The sequence below is a fragment of the Lithobates pipiens genome, unplaced genomic scaffold, assembly GCF_037356315.1.
Source record: "Lithobates pipiens isolate NorthernLeopardFrog02 unplaced genomic scaffold, aLitPip1_a1.2 Scaffold_13, whole genome shotgun sequence".
In the NCBI taxonomy this organism is placed as follows: Eukaryota; Metazoa; Chordata; class Amphibia; order Anura; family Ranidae; genus Lithobates; species Lithobates pipiens.
The window spans coordinates 245,680,719-245,699,488 of NW_027507718.1; the positions used below are offsets into that span (position 1 = coordinate 245,680,719).

The window sequence follows — 18,770 nt, forward strand, 5'->3', positions numbered from 1 at the left end:
GGCATCCAATCACAGCTCCTGATGTTTCAGCTAATCAGGTGACTGGTAACAGACCCAGCAACCTGATTGGCTGAGAGGCGGATTCAGTGTTAGCAAAGCAAATTCCTTCGCTTTGCTAACACACAGCTGAGTGAACAGCGAATGCAGAGCATTGTGCCCGCTGTTTACCTTTTTGGGTGCCTATTAGAGCCTATGGCTCGAATCAGGTGCTTACAAAAAAAACACCTCCACCGTTGTAATTCAGATGCCCTTCGCCCGCTCCATTTTCCTGAATAGGGGATGTCAGCATTGACCATAGATAGATTCATGCAATGCAAGAATCTATCTATGGTGATTAGAGAGGTGCAAGAGAGAGGGGGCGGCGCTCCTGCGCCCTTTATGGACGCATCACCACTGCCACCAGCTATTGTATAGCTGGCCCCCGTGGCTGTCAGAATACCTGAGCAGTGGCTGCGTCTGGCTAAATACAACCACTGTTTTTCCATCAATGTTTCAGCGCTTTTGATTTTCAGATCAAAGGATATCGGGTGGGAGAAATTAAAAAGAAGAGCTCCTTGCAAACAAAACAATTATTACTTACCTGTCCTGCTGCCCATGCCACTAAATTGTTCCTGTTCTGAAAACAGAAGCATGCAGAGGAATATTCAGAATCTAGCAGATTTTCAGGTGTTTAACCACTTGAGATCCGCGCTATAGCCAAATGATGGCTACAGCGCAGATCTCCTTTTCCGGGACTACGTCTATTGACGTAGTCCCGTGCACGAGCAGCCTGCGTGCCCCCTGAGGGGCGCGCGCGGCGCACTCTGTGATCGGCGAGTCCATGAGACTCGCCTGATCACAGATCCGTGCAAGGGGTCGATCCCGACCCCTTATCACGTGATCAGCTGTCAGCCAATGACAGCTGATCATGTGATATAACGGAGGCGGTAATAGGCTATTATTATAAAAAAAAGCCGATCACCGGTGGCCCTGATCGGGACATCAGTCCCGATCACGGGCAGCCCTGCTAGTGCCCACCTGCCCCCTGCCAGTGCCCACCTGCCCCATGCAGTGCCAAATGTATTAATGTACAGCGCCTAGAGGCGATTCAGTTCGCATTGTGCGCTATATAAGTATTTCATTCATTCATTCATTCATTAAAAGTAAGTGCCCCCCCGTCAGTGCCACCCAGCAGTGCCCATAGTGCCACCCAGCAGTGCCCATAGTGCCACCCAGCAGTGCCCACAGTGCCACCCAGCAGTGCCACCCACAGTGCCACCCACAGTGCCCACAATCTGCCTCAAAGGTGCTGCACCCCAGTGCCACATCCATGCCCATCAGTGCCATCTACCAGTGCCCAGCAGTGCCACCTATCAGAGCCACCTATCAGTGCCACCTATCAGTGCCCATCAGTCCCATCTATCAGTGGTACCTATCAGTGCCCATCCGTGCCACCCATCCGTGCCACCCATCCGTGCCACCCATCTGTGCCACCCATCTGTGCCCATCAGTGCCGCCTTATCTGTGCCCATCGGTGCCGCCTTATCTGTGCCTATTAGTGCCGCCTTAACTATGCCTATCAGTGCCCACCAGTGCAGCCTATCAGTGCCCACCAGTGCAGCCCATCAGTGCCCACCAATGCAGCCCATCAGGGCCCACCAGTGCAGCCTATCAGTGCCGCCTAATCAGCGCACTTCAATGAAGGAGAAAAATGACCCGTTTGCAAATTTTATAACAAACTATTAAACATGATTTTTTTTTTTTTTTTGCATCTTTTTTTGTTTGTTTAGCAAAAAATAAAACTCCGAGCTGTAACTAAATACCACCAAAAGAAAACTCTATTTGTGGGAAAACAAAGATAAAAATTTCATTTGGGTACAGTGTTGTATGCCCGCGCAATTGTCATTCAAAGTGCATCAGCGCTGAAAGCTGAAAATTGGTCTGGGACTGAGGGGGGTTTAAGTGCCCAGTAAGCAAGTGGTTAAGGCACTTGGTCCCTCATTTCGCTCTCTTTTTTTCCACCAGCCACTACAGCAATTCTGGGGGGGATTTACTAAACTGGAGCATTCAGAATCTGGTGCAGCTGTGCATGGTAGCCAATCAGCTTCTAACTTCAGCTTGTTCAATTAAGCTTTGACAATAAAGCCTGGAAGCTGATTGGTTGCTATGCATAGCCACACCAGATTTTGCATGCTCCAGGTTCAGTAATCAACCCCACTGTTTCAGTGATATAGGGACCAACAGAGGAAACCACAGAGCAGGGTATCGGGCATCCAACACTACCAGAAGTGTTGAGTGTAGAACATTTTTCAGCAAGCTTCTCTCTTCAGCCCCGCAAAGTCCAAAGACACAGGCAACAGGACAGGTAAGTATTGTTTTCTTTGCAGTAAACTCTTCCTTTCTGTTTTAAAAACTACAGAGTCCGTTTGAAGGAGTAGTTCAGCCAAAGTTCTTTTTGGCTGTACTTCTCCTATGGATCACAGGAGTCCAGTTCCTTTTGTACTCCTGTGACCCATTTTCAGCAAAGTGCAGGCTAAAGTCCACTCTCTGCTGATGTCATGGATATCAATCCAGATACTGTGTCACCCCGACAATAAAGTCTGGATCCTCTAGGTGCCTGGACTGACACCCAGCTCAGATTCTCAGCAACCCTCTGAGAGCCTGAGCTGGCTGACAGCTCAAATGAGCGAGGAGGGAGCAAAGCAGGGAGCTGTGACTGACAGTCTCAGTTCTCAGTGCAGAGGCGTCGGGGGACAGATGCAGCATCGGGCCAATGGTGAATCCACTTAGGTAAGTATAAAAATGCAAAAAAATCCTTTCTCTTTTAACATTAGATCTTATCCCATATTAAAAAAAAAAAGTTAATAAAACTTTAGGATGGATAAACAAACTAAACGCAAATATATTCTCTACAAGAAATCATTTTACGAATTTGGCAACAAAACTAGCAAACTGCTGGCCAGGGCGATTCAAATCAGAAGAGCCGCCAACACTATTCATTCTCTGACTGACGTAAACGGTAAACGAGTACATAAATCTGAAGATATTGCCGACCAATTCGTTCAATATTATACAAAACTTTATAATCTCTCCCAAACGGCCCCGACGGTAGACCAATCAGCTTTACGACAAGAAAAAATTAAGGAATTCTTACATCAATATAGTCCCGCTCCCATTTCAGATGACACAGCTCAAGACTTAGACTCCCCCTTAACGTCGGAAGAAATTACTGCGGCACTTAAGCAGCTCAAACCAGGGAAGAGCCCGGGCCCTGACGGGCTCACAGTGGCCTATTACAAAACGTTTGCAGACATCCTTCTGCCCCACTTTCTTCAGGCATTCCGTTCACTCTCTGACCCTACTCCTCCCCCTGCAGAATTTTTGCAAGCACATATAACGGTCCTCCCAAAACCGGGCAAAGATCCCTTGGTAGTAACGAATTATAGACCAATCTCTTTATTGAATGTAGACCTTAAGTGGTATGCTAAAGCTTTGGCAAATAGAATTTTACCACTCTTGCCTCAGCTCATCAGTCCTGATCAGGTCGGGTTTATACCAGGCAGGGAGGCAAGGGATAACACCCTTAAAGCGCTAAATGTCGGCCACTGGCTGTCAGTTTCTAAGACGCCTGGTTTCATGCTATCACTGGATGCGGAGAAGGCGTTCGACAGGGTGGCCTGGGACTATATGTCTGCGGTACTCACAGCTATACATATCCCACCTCGCTTGTTGAATTCAATTCTAGCTCTCTACTCTGTCCCTACAGCAAAGGTTAGGGTAAATGGTCATCTGTCAGACGCCTTCTCCATATCGAATGGTACACGTCAGGGGTGCCCTCTATCCCCCTTGATATTTATATTAACGCTAGAACCCCTCTTAAGAAGGCTCAGAGCTAACCCTGACATTAGAGGAATCGACATTAAGAATCACACGTACAAGGTTGCAGCGTTTGCAGACGATATTCTCCTCTTCCTGTCTGCCCCACTAACTACTATCCCCAACTTGTTACAAGATTTCACGGAATTTAGGATGCTCTCCAACTTACAGATAAACTTTGACAAATCTAGTGCCCTAAATATATCCTTACCTGAACCATTATGCTCATTATGCCGTACTAACTTTTCGTTCAAGTGGAAAGATACAGCGATTACTTACTTAGGAATTCAACTTCCAGCTTCCTTATCACACCTATACACCTTAAACTACGCCCCGTTGCTACAGAAGATTAGTTCAGATCTTCAGAAGTGGTCCCCGGAGCGATTTTCTTGGTTTGGTAGAATTGCCATACTCAAAATGAATATTCTCCCATGGATTCTGTACCTAATGCAGACTATCCCAATAAAACTCCCTCCTATTTTCTTCTCCACATATCGCAAATTATGTACACAATTCGTTTGGAACAAAAGTCGACCACGCCTAAATTTTTCCAAACTTACTTTACCTAAACTGAAGGGAGGAACTGGACTCCCGGACATACACAAATACCAGGTGGCTTGCCACCTTACTCGGATTATCGACTGGCATATACATGCCCCATTTAAGGACTGGGTTCATCTTGAACAGGCCATGTCCCCCGACCCGCTGACCTCTCTCCCATGGCTCAATCATACTTACCAATCGCGAACATATAAGACCCACCCTCTGATAGCTCCAACACTGCACTCTTTCCGCTGGGCTAATACTCACCACAACATTTCCTCCACGAAAGGCCCAATGACCCCTCTTCGGGGCAATCCAGATTTTCCACCAGGTATCCATCCATCCTTTCCAACGTCGAGGTGGCCATATACTACAGTTAGAGCAACACATTTCTTCCGTAATGACACAATCCTCTCTAGGGAGGATTTGGCATCCCTTACAGAACAGGAGACCTTTCCGATATGGGCATACCTACAGATCCGCCATTTTCTACTTAATCACAAAACTAGACCATATTGGTCTAGAGCCTTGACTACCTTTGAAGAGCTATGCTCCAAGGAAGAACCCCAGCGCCATTTAATCTCTTACACCTATCCTCTATTGTTTCATAACAGTGATAAGAGTAACCTTCACACACAGCAAAAATGGTCTACCGACCTCCAAGTGGAAGTATCTGATATTGACTGGGATAATATTTACAGGTATGTCCATAAGGGATCGGTCAACGCTAACACACAAGAGACTGCCTTTAAAATAGCTTCCAGATGGTACCTCACGCCCCATAAACTTCACATAATTAACCCCTCCATTTCCCAGATGTGTTGGAGATGCAACACGGCAGTAGGAACATTCTTACACATTTGGTGGACGTGCCCCGCCATACAAACATATTGGTCGGAAGTGCAAAAAACAATAGCAGAGGTTACAACCTATCACCTAGATAACACTCCGGCCCAATTTTTACTGCACTACTCCGATAAGTCTAACCACTCATACTATAAGTCTCTAGCCATGCACATGGTCAATGCTGCCAGAACATGCATTCCACATAAGTGGCGCTCCCCTGACACCCCATTACTCCGAGATTGGTTTAATTGCATTAACAATATTATGACAATGGAAGACCTGGTCCACCAGGCCAATGATACTCCTTCGAAGTTCACAACTACATGGGCATGTTGGATTCATTTTCAGACCACCGATCCATATAAACGTATCATGCAGGTCTGACTGCATAGACTGAGGTACAGACCTCTTCCACAGGAATATATCCGCTGAATTAAAATCATTTCCCACCATAAAACTTCTTAGAGTTCTTGGATTCGGATTTCGACAAAATCCCTTACATATTTTACAAATTTTGTGTGTCTTTTTGATCTACCCATGCTCAAAAATCACTATTCGCATAAGTCAGCTATTTCCTCTGTCTATACTCATAACAAATGACATAGTATGGCAGAGATACCCATTTTACACAATACAACGAGATTCGGTAGAGCACCTTTGTTATCTAGGTAGCAATATAGCTTGCCATCTGATCGTTTAGATTGTTCTATTCTGTCTTCTCTTATGATATTGTTCCTTTTTAGGTTACGCATAGCATCTTGAAGTTTACCTTTTTTTTTTTTTTTTTTTTTTTTTTGTTTGTTGGCGACTGCGTTCGCCTTTATGTTCCAGCAAATGTAACTGTACTAATGACTTCAACAGACTATGCACTGTTTCGATCTCCTGTATTGATGTGTACACTTCAATAAAATGTTTTTGACAAAAAAAACTTTAGGATGGTTTGCCAATGGTATGCTTGCCTTCAGCTAATATCTCAAAGAAGCATCGGGTTGGAGTTCTATAGAGCTATATTTGTGCAGCACAGTAAACATATGTAACCCTACCACTGCAGAAGCTGCTTGAGAATGGTTCTCCTATTCCTACACAGCCAGGCAACAAGTATTTTCCACTCACATCCAGAAGGTGAAACACATGAAACAGTCATTGAGCTTGTTTTATTAGGGATGATAGCTTGGATGGGGTAAATGCTGTTATGGGATGCCCAACTTGACTGAAACGATAGATGGGGACAACTTCCTCCCTATGTACAAAAATCCTAGAATGTTCTCCTTCCTGGCCTCCAACAGTCTTTAGTGATCAAAAGCAAAAGTCCTTTAATGACTATGAACTCTCTGTTCTTTTTTAAAAATAGCACAGCTTCTCCACCAGCCCACCTGGCTTCCCCAAAGATCTCCCAGGTGTGCTGATGTACTCACACTATCCTCTTTGCTCCCTGCTATTACTCAGTCAAGATTCCTTTCAAACTGTAATACAGTTAGGATCTTCTCAAGGCAGCTTTTGCCCCCGACCCAGGGGCCCCTCCTAGGCCACTGACAGACTCCTTAGCACTCCATCTTCCACTCAACTTGCCTGCTGGCATGGGTCCTCCATATTTAAGGGCTGACCTAGCCACCCTGCCAGAGCATTCTGCCTAGGGATTGGCCAAGTTCCCTTAAGTATGCAAATCAGTCCTCCTGGCCTCATGTACTTCTAGAAGTTTCTCCAAACTTCCATATCCAGGAGGAGGTACCAGGAGTCACCCAGCCTGAATCACCCATCCTGACCTGCAGTAAACCCTGACTCAATTTCAGACTCACAAACTAACCCTGAGCCATAACATAAATTTGCCTGCACTAACACTAGTAGCACATTAGAGGGTGCTACACATATCAAGGGTCTACTGTTCCTTCCACCAAGTGTAGAATGAGGTGGTCTCAAAGCATTTAAGTGTGCAGTATACGACCAGAGGTTTGGCACACATTTGCTTGTATATCCATGCATGTACAACAAAATAGCTCATATTGTAGCATTTTTTTCTGGATGCATAAATTACTGAGTAGAGGATAAAGATTAAAAGGTTAAGAGAAAAGCAATGGCACAGACCATGTGGTCTTAGCAACCCTATGGTTTCTGTTGTGTTCCACAGATTGTCCAAGGACATGAAGCTACCAGGCGTCCGGCAAGCTGAGTGTTTCCTTAAGCTGGGCATACTTTGAGTGAATTCACTCAGGGGGTGGCCCTGTCATCCCCTTCTACCTGACATCTCTCAACTGAAATCCAAAGTGGGTGAAAAGTTGTCAGCCAAACAGTGGCTGCATCCAAACAGGAGTAGTCACTGTTCTGATATTTTGACAGGTGGCAGGGCCGGCTGTCGAAATACAATAGCTGTATGGATGATCCATACAGTATATCTATACAGTATAGCATGGATAGGGAACATGTTAGATTTTTTTCCTTTCAGCCTACAGACTAAATGGAAAAGATCTATGTGTGCATGATCTGCTTTACGTGGTACTTGCTAGACAGAAGTAATCAGTAAAGGAAGTAATAATGTGTAAGAGAGAACTTAAAGAGACCTATATGCACCTTTTTTACTTGCACAGATATTCTTTTGGTCAAAAATTACCAAAAAATACAATATTAGTCCAATTAAGCCTTTGAAGATACAGGACTAAATATTTAGGGGGTCAGATACATAAACTGTAATGATGCGTGTTTTGTCAACTTTTTCCAGATTTTCTTCTTGTAATGTTGATAATACTACAGGCATACCCCACTTTTAAGTACACAATGGGGTTTATTTACTAAAGCTGGAAAGTGCAAAATCTGGCTCACTTCTGCATAGAAACCAATGAGCTTCTAACCCCAGCTTGTTCAATTCATCTTTGGTAATAAAACCGAGAAGCTCATTGGTTTCTATGCAGAAGTGAGCCTGATTTTGCACTTTCCAGCTTTAGTAAATAAACCCCATTGTGTACTTAAAAGTGGGGTATGCCTTTATGCAGAAATGTTGTCCATAACTTGAATTTGGCTTCCATGGGTGACTTTGAAATGCCTACATGCACCTTAAAGTGACTGTAAACCCAAATCTTTTTTCTTCTTTATAACAAACATGTCATACTTACTTGCTCTATGCAACGGTTTTGCATAAAGCAACCCCATCTTCCTCTTCACAGGTCCCCTGCTGGCTCTCCTGGCTCCTCTCCCCTGCTGAGTGCTCACTATCGCAAGCTGCTTGCTCTGGAGGTACTCGTGTGTGCACGCTCCCAAGCCCAGCTCTGTGTGTCTATAGACACAGGGAGCGTGGATAGGCCCCACCCCCTGCTCCCTCCTCACTGGCTGTGATTGACTGCAATGGCTCCTGCTGCTGTCTCTCAGCCTATGAGGAGGGAGAGAGCCAAGAGAGATGCTGCTCTCAGTGCTGGTTCGAGATCAGGCTCAGGTAAGTATAAGGGGGGTTGGGAACTGAACTCAGAAGCTTTTTTACCCTAATGCAGAGAATTCAGGCTTTATAACCACTTTAATTTATTCTTAACCACCGCATTACAAGGGTGTTTCTTCATGTCCAAAATAATTCAGGGAAAAAAAAGATCCTTGTGGTGTCCACTTTCCAAAAAGGGCAATTTGGGGAGCAATTGTATTGTCCTAGCATTTTTATTTGATGTTGATGTTTATATTGTAAAGGGGGACTAGTTATATATCACAGGACCAAGAAGATTATTGGTACACTGTATTGTACACTCTATTGTACACTATCATGCAATACTAATCCCTTATGTGATCTGCTAATGTGTACTCACATATTCAACGCATATGTTGCAGTCCTTACTTGCATTGTGCCTCGTACAACTGAACAATGTTGTGCCTTTTGTGTGGATAAGTTGGAGTGATGTGTTAAATTATGTAAAAAGCTCTATAATTGCTGACTATGATATATTTAGGCACATGCATGCACCTAACAAAGTAATAGTTCCTAAAAAACAATACCTGTGATATAAGAGCAAATACAGCAGTTTAAAATGATATTAAATCAGAAAACAAAAATGGAATATATTACAGCTTGCCAATCCTTAACCACTTGCCTACTGGGTACTTGTAACCCCTTCCTGCCCAGGCCAATTTTCCACTGTCAGCACTGTCATACTTTGAATGACAATTTTACGGTCATGCAACACTGTAACAAACAATATATATATATATATATATATATATATATATATATATATATATATATATATATATATATATTTATTTATTTATTTATTTTTCTTCACACAAATAGAGTTTTCTTTTGGTGGTATTTAGTCACCATAGGGTTTTTTTTGGAAAACAAAAACAAAACTGTGTTTTATAGTTTGTTATAAAATTTAGCAAACAGCTAATTTTTCTCTATCACTGATGTGCTCTGATGAGGCTGCACTGATGGGCATTGATAGGATGCATTGAAGGACACTGATAAAGCTTCACTGATGGACACTGATAGGCTGCACTGATGGACACTGATGGACACTGATGAGGTGGTACTGGCGGGTACTGACGAGGGGACACTGATGAGGCTGCACTGATAGACGCCACTGAGGGGCACTGATAGGTGGACCTGATGGCCACTGATAGGTAGCCTTGACGGGCACTGATAGGTGATACTGATGGGTGGCACTAAAGGGCGACACTGATGGGCACTGGTAGGTGACACTAATAGGTGACACTGATTGGCAGCACTGATAGGCACAGATTTTCAGCACAAAGATTGGTGGCACTGGTAGGACTGCACTGATAATCAGGACACTGGTTATCAGCTCTCTTCTGCTCTCCTTATGCTGTCATTTGACAGTGCCCTAGAACTTAAGCATTTGTTTTCTTTTTTAGGCTTTTTTTTTATCCTTTTTTACCTAGCAATCCAAACAGGCACATTTACTGCCTCATGGTGTCTCCAGTCTGGAAGGAGGAGCAATGGAGATGCCTTTGGACAGCAGCATTGTCAGTCTAGGGAGAGTTTAGAGTTATGCTGCATACACACGTTCGGAGTTTCCAGACTTTTGGTCCGTCGGACAATTCGATTGTGTGTGGGCTCCAGCAGACTTTTTCTTCCCAAAAGTCTGGTGGACCTAGAAATAAGACTGGCTTCAAATTTGTCCGCTGGACAATCCGTTCATCTGTGTGCTAGTCCAACAGACTAAAACCGACGCTAGGACAGCTACTGGCTATGAACTTCCTTATTCTACGTGATCACTTTCGAATCGGTCTGACTTTTGGAGCGATCGTGTGTGGCCAAGTCCGTTCGTTTGAAAGTCCAGCGGACCACAGCTGTGAAGTCCGTTGGATTGTCCACCGGACCAAGTCTGTCGAAAAGTCGTGTGTATGCGGCATTAGATGCAGTAGCAGATTTAAAGATTTTTTTGTCAAGTCCAACTCCAGCTAACACTTAAGCAGTTGCATCAACAGATTTCTCTTCCTTTTGGGACAAAAGTTTTACAATGAAGGATAAAGTCTGACCATTGCAAGCACCCTTGTCATTGGTAAATGTTTGTATCAACCCTCTAACTGCCACTTTTACTAGACAGCTTGGTCTTGTAAAGAAAGTTGAAAAATAAAAGACTTACTGGCAGGATCAACAGGTAAAAATAAAAGAATAAAAGTGCCTTAAAAAAAGTAAACCAAGGCAGCCACCACATTTATGGATAGGTATGCTGCAATAGAATATGTTTTTACTTTTAAAAGCACTTTATGTATGGGTATTTTATATTACAGCATGCGTATACAGGCAGCAACATATGAAATTGTGATTGCAGTTGCCTGTGGGCAAGTATATAAATGTGCACTGTGATAACCTTGAAAAACATGTCACTATATTTTCTTTTTTTACATTCAGTTGTTTTTCACTGTCAGATTCAATTATATTAATTCGTATATCATGCAGTTTTATTCCTGTAGGAAATATGAATGCAAAATAGCTAACGTATATAAGAGAACTACCAAAAACATTAGAGAACATCCTATTTTTATTTTAGATTTGTTCTCAATTAGCTGGCATACACTCAGCAACATTTCTTTGTAAATGAACCCTATGTATACTATCATGTGTGCATCTCCACTAGCATCATGTATTTAGTGGTACCCCCTTAGGGGCTGCTGAAAGTTGTAGTCCGTCTGTCACCCTGCCCAGCCAGGCATTCACTTTCTCAAGCACACAGAGTCAATGAATAGTCCATTAACTTACATTTTGTGTTTTTATTGAGAGAGTATAACTTGGATGGGTTAGGGGATTTATGAGATGCCCAGAATTTGAGTAGAAACATTTTCATTGGGACAAAACTATGTACACTCCCTGTACATATTTACACTTCACACTCCTCCTGCAAAAAATTGTTGCAGACTTTTACCTCCTATCTCTCTCCAGAACATCACTCCTCCTCAGGCAAAGCTAGCACATGGTTAGGTCTGACTCTGGTTCCAGCCAGGCCTTGTAGAAAGGCCTTTTGCAGGCAGGGACCGCTGGCCCCTGTGGTGTAGCCAGAAAAGGTTAAATTGGTTAAACGCTAGCTGTCCTTGGTGGACTACTGATCCCAGCCAGTTTTCTTCAGGCCCTGACAGCTCTCCTGGCTGCAGCTGTCCGACTCCACTGCTCATGGCATCACAGTCTGCTCTCGCTGGCTCTACATCCATCTCAGACTGCACACTCCCAGTTTGCTCTGGCATGCCTCCCCAGCTCTCCCAACTGTGTCTGCTACTCACCGACACCTTATGGATCCCTCCTGGAGACATTGCCTGCCAGTACCTTCCACTGTCCTATCCTACTCCTAATCAAAAACACCCCTGTGGTTTGTAGGAGGGTCCCTTCCATTCCCGAGCTCCAGGCCCAAGGTCATCCCCCAGACTGGGGAGTTCCCTCAAAGGCCCCGACACCTAGCACTGAACTCTCCTCCCCAGCTGGGATGACCCTGTGTATTTAACCACTTTCAGACCGGACCATTTTGCTGGTAAATGACCAGAGGTCTTTTTACACTTTGGCACTGCGCTGCTTTAACTGGTAATTGCGCGGTCATGCAATGTTGTACCCAAACAAAATTTGCGTCCTTTTCTTCCCACAAATAGAGCTTTCTTTTGATGGTATTTGATTGCCTCTGCGATTTTTATTTTTTGCGATATAAACGTAAAAAGACCGCAAATTTTGAAAAAAAATGATATTTTCTACTTTTTGTTATTAGAAAAATCCAATAAACTCAATTTTAGTCATACATTTAGGCCAAAATGTATTCAGCCACATGTCTTTGGTAAAAAAAAAGTCAATAATTGTATATTTATTGGTTTGCGCAAAAGTTGTCACATCTACAAACTAAGGTACGTTTTCTGGAATTTACGCAGCTTTTAGTTTACGACTGCCTATCTCATTTCTTGAGGTGCTAAAATGGCAGGGCAGTACAAAACCCCCCCAAATGACCCCATTTTGGAAAGTAGACCCCCTAAGGAAATTGATAAGAGGCATGTTGAGCCCATTGAATATTTTATTTTTTTGCCTCAAGCGATTGAATAATGACAAAAAAAAAAATTTTTTTTTTTTTTACACAAAGTTGTCACTAAATGATATATTGCTCACACATGCTATGGGCGTATGTGAAATGACACCCCAAAATAAATTCTGCTGCTTCTCCTGAGTATGGGGATACCACATATGTGGGACTTTTTGGGAGCCTAGCCGCGTACGGGGCCCCGAAAACCAAGCACTGCCTTCAGGCTTTCTAAGGGCGTAAATTTTTGAGTTCACTTCTCACTACCTATTACAGTTTTGAAGGCCATAAAATGCCAAGATGGCACAAAACCCCCACAAATGACCCCATTTTAGAAAGTAGACACCCCAAGCTATTTGCTGAGAGGCATGTTGAGTTCATGGAATATTTTATATTTTGCCACAAGTTGCGGGAAAATTACAAACTTTTTTTTTTTTTTTAACAAAGTTGTCACTAAATGATATATTGCTCATGCATGCCATGGGCATATGTGAAATGACACCCCAAAATAAATTCTGCTGCTTCTCCTGAGTACGGGGATACCACATATGTGGGACTTTTTGGGAGCCTAGCCGCGTACGGGGCCCCGAAAACCAAGCACCGCCTTCAGGCTTTCTAAGGGCGTAAATTTTTGAGTTCACTTCTCACTACCTATTACAGTTTTGAAGGCCATAAAATGCCAAGATGGCACAAAACCCCCACAAATGACCCCATTTTAGAAAGTAGACACCCCAAGCTATTTGCTAAGAGGCATGTTGAGTCCATGGAATATTTTATATTTTGCCACAAGTTGCGGGAAAATTACAAACTTTTTTTTTTTTTTTTTCACAAAGTTGTCACTAAATGATATATTGCTCACGCATGCCATGGGCATATGTGAAATGACACCCCAAAATAAATTCTGCTGCTTCTCCTGAGTACGGGGATACCACATATGTGGGACTTTTTGGGAGCCTAGCCGCGTACGGGGCCCCGAAAACCAAGCACCGCCTTCAGGCTTTCTAAGGGCGTTACAGTTTTGAAGGCCATAAAATGCCAAGATGGCACAAACCCCCCCCAAATGACCCCATTTTGGAAAGTAGACACCCCTAAATTTAGGGGTACACTAGTGAGACTAGGTAATAAGTGGCGGGTGCCCTGAAACTATAAAAAAATAACTAACCAACCAGCGTCACCTGTAACAGTTATATGGTGATCACTGGTGAAAGGGTTAACTAGGGGGCAATTAGGGGGCTTTATGCGGTAGTATATGGGGGTCCCTGGCGCTATAAAAAGCTGCAGCGAACCTAAATACCTACCTGCCTAACTAGCGTCACCTGTGACACTAATACAGCGATCAGAAAAACGATCGCTTATTAGGCTGGGTTCACACTGGAGCGATGCGGGAACGCCACGAATGCGCGGCGGGTTCCCGCATCGCATGCCTCCCGGCGGCAGTTCACACTGCCCTATGCGAACTGCTGGGAGTGTCAGTGAAATGTTACTGACACCCCCAGATCAGTTCGCATATCGCAGTGCGATCTGCAAACTCGGATCGCATGGTGTGAACACCCATGCGATCCGATTCTGCTGCGGGCCAAAAAAAGGGTCCCGTGCGAATTTGCGGCGGGTGTGGCGGGTGCGGCGAATGGCTGAACTCGAATCGCACAGAGATCGGATGTGATTTGCACTGCAGTGCGGTGCGAATCACATTCGTTCTCATAAACCGCTGCAATGTGAACCCAGCCTTAGTGACACTGGCGACGGGGGGTGATCACGGGGTTAAACCTTTATTGGGGGGGTTAGGGGGGTACATTAGAACTAAAGGGGGCTAACTCTAACTGCCCTAACAGTTATTACAGTCACAAATGACACCAATGCAAAAAAAAAAAAAAAAATGACATTGGTGTCACTGTGACTGGGGGGCAGGGGTAATTGGGGGGGTGATCGGGGGGTAAAGGGGGGGGTGTGAGTGTGCCTGGCATGTTCTACTGTGTGTGTAGAGTGTTGGTGCAACTCACCGATCCGCTCTCCTCCGTGTCGGAACGAAAAATACCGACACGGAGGAGAGAATACATCACTTCCTCTCCTGTGTTTACATTACAGGAGAGGAAGTGATGTCACCGGGGATTTCTATTCATCGGGAGCGATCGCGAGGGGGTGGCCATGAATGAATGGCCGCCCCCTCGTCCCGGATCGCTCCCGGACGAAAACCGACCGCCGCAGGCACCGGGCGGGGGCCCGATCGGGCCCCCGACCCGCGGGAGGCAAGGGACGTACATGTATGTCCTTATGCCTGCCCGTGCCATTCTACCGACGTACATCGGCGTGCGGCGGTCGGCAACTGGTTAAGCAGGCCTGCCCCCTGCCAATCCAGGTTGGGGATTGATCAGGGCTCCTTAGAACACCCCAGACAGCTCCACCTTTCTTCCCCTCCTCTCTTCTAAAATCCTCTAGAAGCCAGAGGGAGGTAACCAAAATATGATGCTCTCTGTGGGTCACCAGCCTACTCTGAGCCACTCCCAGTACAACCCCCCCGCAGATCAAAACAAACAGGCCTAGCTGCTTGCAAGGCCTGCCTAAATTTACCTGCACTACAGAAACCCCAACTCTAGCACCTAACTAGGTAGAGGGTGCTACATGTACTTGTTTTAAATGCTATTAGAGTATGATGTAGCTGTGTGACTACAGGGGGATGAATTGCATTAATGTACATTTTTTTTGTGTGTAAATCAGGCTGTCATATCTGCTGTTTTTGAAAGTCCACTATGTGGATGTCATGTGGAACTTTAGCTGTACTTATGCTGACATCCAGTCTAAAACTGGAATATAGACACATCTGCTCTCATCAAAAGTATAAGGCCTTATGAACACTTAATGTTTTTTCTGCTGCTCCTAGTGGAGTTTAGGATTTTTTTTTTCTACCCCCCTACATGTTAGTCTTTGGGAGTTATTTACGAAAGGTAAATCTACTTTGCACTGCAAGTGCACTTGAAAGTGCAGTCACTCTAAATCTAAGGGGTAGATCTGAAATGAGTGGAAGGTCTGCTGATTTTATCATCCAATCATGTGCAAGCTAAAATGTTTTTTTTTTTTTTCCTTGCATATCCCCCTCGGATCTACAACGACTTTACTTCCAAGTGCCCTTTCAGTGCAAAGTGGATTTGCCATTCGTAAATAACCCCCTATGTGTCCATGCACCCATCCCCTAGGGGCATTTAGAGGCCCCTAACCAGTGAGTCCAGGAGCAGCAGAGTTTTGGCAAAACTTGATGTGCCTAAACACGTGTGAAAATGTAGCTAAACTCACCTAAGTGCTAGTCAAGTTAAGCGCTTAGGTGTTTATTCATTTCAATAGCCAGAATAAATTATTATTCTGGGCAATTAAATTAATTAACGTCCAAGAGCTTGATGCGCCTAAATGCACTATACAAGTTTACAAGCATCAAGCATTTTTTCTGCCAAAGCTCTGTTGCCAGGAGGAAAGGGGCCTAGGAGAGTTAGCAAATTGTCCAGTGTGCATAAAGCCTAACATTTTAGAGACAGTTCTCATTTTCCCAGCCTCAAGCAAATCTCAACAAATGAGCATCTGTGTTCTGTTTCAGAAATCACAGCTAAACGATGAAATTAAAAATTACGTCAATGAAGGTAATGAACTGTGTGGAGATTATCATAAATATCCATTCTCAGAATTCAAGAAAAGGTAAGAACTGCTATTGTAGAAAGTTGTAGTTATAAAGTATGCTGCTTGTCGCCGGCTGATGCCGTAATAATTTACCCTTAAGACCCCTTTCATACCACACCACCCTTTGTGTCAGCGGTAAAACGCCGCTAATTTTAGCAGCGTTTTACCGCCGGATTTGCAGCGGATTTGCAGCACATTTCGGCCGCTAGCGGGTCGCTTTTACCCCCGCTAGCGGCCGCAAAAGGGATAAAACCGCCGGCAATACGCCGCAATAGCGGCGTTTTGCCGGCGGCATTACATCGCTGCCCCATTGATTTCAATGGGGAGCAGCGGTGGAGGAGCGGTAAACACACCGCTCCTTCACTGCTCCAAAGAAGCTGCTGGCAGGACTTTTTTCTGATGTCCTGCCAGCGCACCGCTGTAGTGTGAAAGCCCTCGGGGCTTTCACACTACACACACTGGTGCAGCTTCTTTAGGGCGGATTGCAGGCGCTATTTCTAATGCTATAGCGCCTGCAAAATGCCCTGGTGTGAAAGGGGTGTAAAAGCAAAAAGCTCAAGAGGCCAATGTAGACTGAAAATGTGTTTTTCATGATTACATAATGTGAAGTAATCAAATTGCAATGCACCAAAGTATTTTCAAGAGTGAATACCTTCAGGTTAGAAATTGACATTTCACCATTAACATATTAAATCAACTCACTTGCTACTTAGGCCTGATTCACACCTATGCAGGTTGCAGTTTGCATATTCCAGGTGCATTTTGTGTTTTTCCATACGCATTTCAATTCATTGAAATCTATGGAACCAAAAAACAGAAAAAAAAATCCCTGGCCCTTTCCATAAAATGCACAGATGTGAACTACAGCCATAGGAAACCATATTCATGGACTGTAGTGTGTTTCTGAAAAACTGAAAACGTGCTAAAAAAATGCAAAGGTGTGAACCAGGCCTTAAAGCAATGCTGAATATGAAGGATTATGAATGGTGAGAGGGGCAAGAAATGTCCCACCCACCACATATGGGATGCTGGCAAACAAATTTAATTTTAAATAAAAAATGCATTTTTGAACGGTTTAAGCAGTTAAATATACTTACCTTTGATTGGTCAAAATGAATTTTAACGGCCATGGCACGAGTTGTAAACCTATAAAAGAAAGAAAAATGCGTCATTATATTGCAGTTGACCGGACAAAGAGAGAAGATCACATCCCACCCTCTCATCCCATGTCACGGCTTATATTATGAGGTTTTTGTCCTTTTCTTAGAAAAGGGACTGTGTTTGCTAATTTAATTGGCTTGAGCTCTAATAGCTAAGCTAGGTCATTGTTGTTGTTATTGATATGTTATTGTCATTTTATGATATTAACCTCCTCTTTGCGCCCGCCCTATAGCCGAATGATGGCCGTAGAGCAGGCGCTTTCGTCCGGGAGGCCGTCCCTGGACGTCCTGTTGTTTACTTCCGCAATGCGCGCTGCCGCGGGATTTTTTTGGGGGTGTCATTTGTGGTATACACGTGCCATGTGAGAGAAATAACCTATTACAATGACAATTTTGTGGAAAAAAATAAAAAAAATGAAAAATCTTAATTTTGCAAAGAATTGTGGGAAAAAAATGACAACATCAAAAAGCTCACCATGCCTCTTACTAAATACCTTGAAATGTCTACTTTCCAAAAAGGGGTCATTTGGTGGGTATTTGTACTTTCCTGACTTGTTCGGGTCACAAGAAATGAGATCAGCCACCAGTACATCAGATGTGATCAATTTTGTGCGACTCTCTAACTTTCACAAAGACCAAATAATATCCACTAATTTGGGTTATTTTTACCAAAGATATGTAGCAGTATAAATTGTGGCCAAAATTTATGAAGAAAAATGAATCATTTGCATAATTCTGTCACAGAAACAAAGAAATATGCGTTTTTTTTCCCAAAATTTTTGGTCTTTTTTCATTTATAGCGCAAAAAAAAACCCCCAGAGGTGATCAAATACCACCAAAAGAAAGCTCTATTTGTGGGAAAAAAAGGACAAAAAATTCATTTGGGTACAGTGTTGCATGACTGAGTAATTGTCATTCAAAGTGTGAGAGCACCGAAAGCTGAAAATTGGTCTGGGCAGGAAGGGTGTTTAAGTGCCCAGTAAGCAAGTGGTTAAAAAGTAAATGGAATATATACTAAATATATTATATACCTATAATAAAAGGCAGCGGCCATTAAACATACTTATGCTTCCCTCCTTTATGAATTATATAATTTATATCATTTGTGGTACAGTACAGGCATACCCCACTTCGGCTGTCGATAGCACTATACAAACGGTCTGAAAATCGGCAAATCGTTCATCGGATGAAATTTTAGTTATGGTTTTCGTATGTATGT

General features: G+C 43.7%; 1 protein-coding gene across 1 annotated transcript in view; it reads left to right on the forward strand.

Moving 5' to 3' along the window:
• The window catches only part of GC (GC vitamin D binding protein), a 202,612-nt gene that overhangs the window by 153,983 nt on the left and 29,859 nt on the right, over positions 1-18,770 (forward strand). Inside the window, exon 10 of the mRNA XM_077476444.1 lies at positions 16,312-16,409. Within this exon, the coding sequence (XP_077332570.1) occupies positions 16,312-16,409 (98 nt within the window). The remainder of the gene's footprint in view (positions 1-16,311; positions 16,410-18,770) is intronic.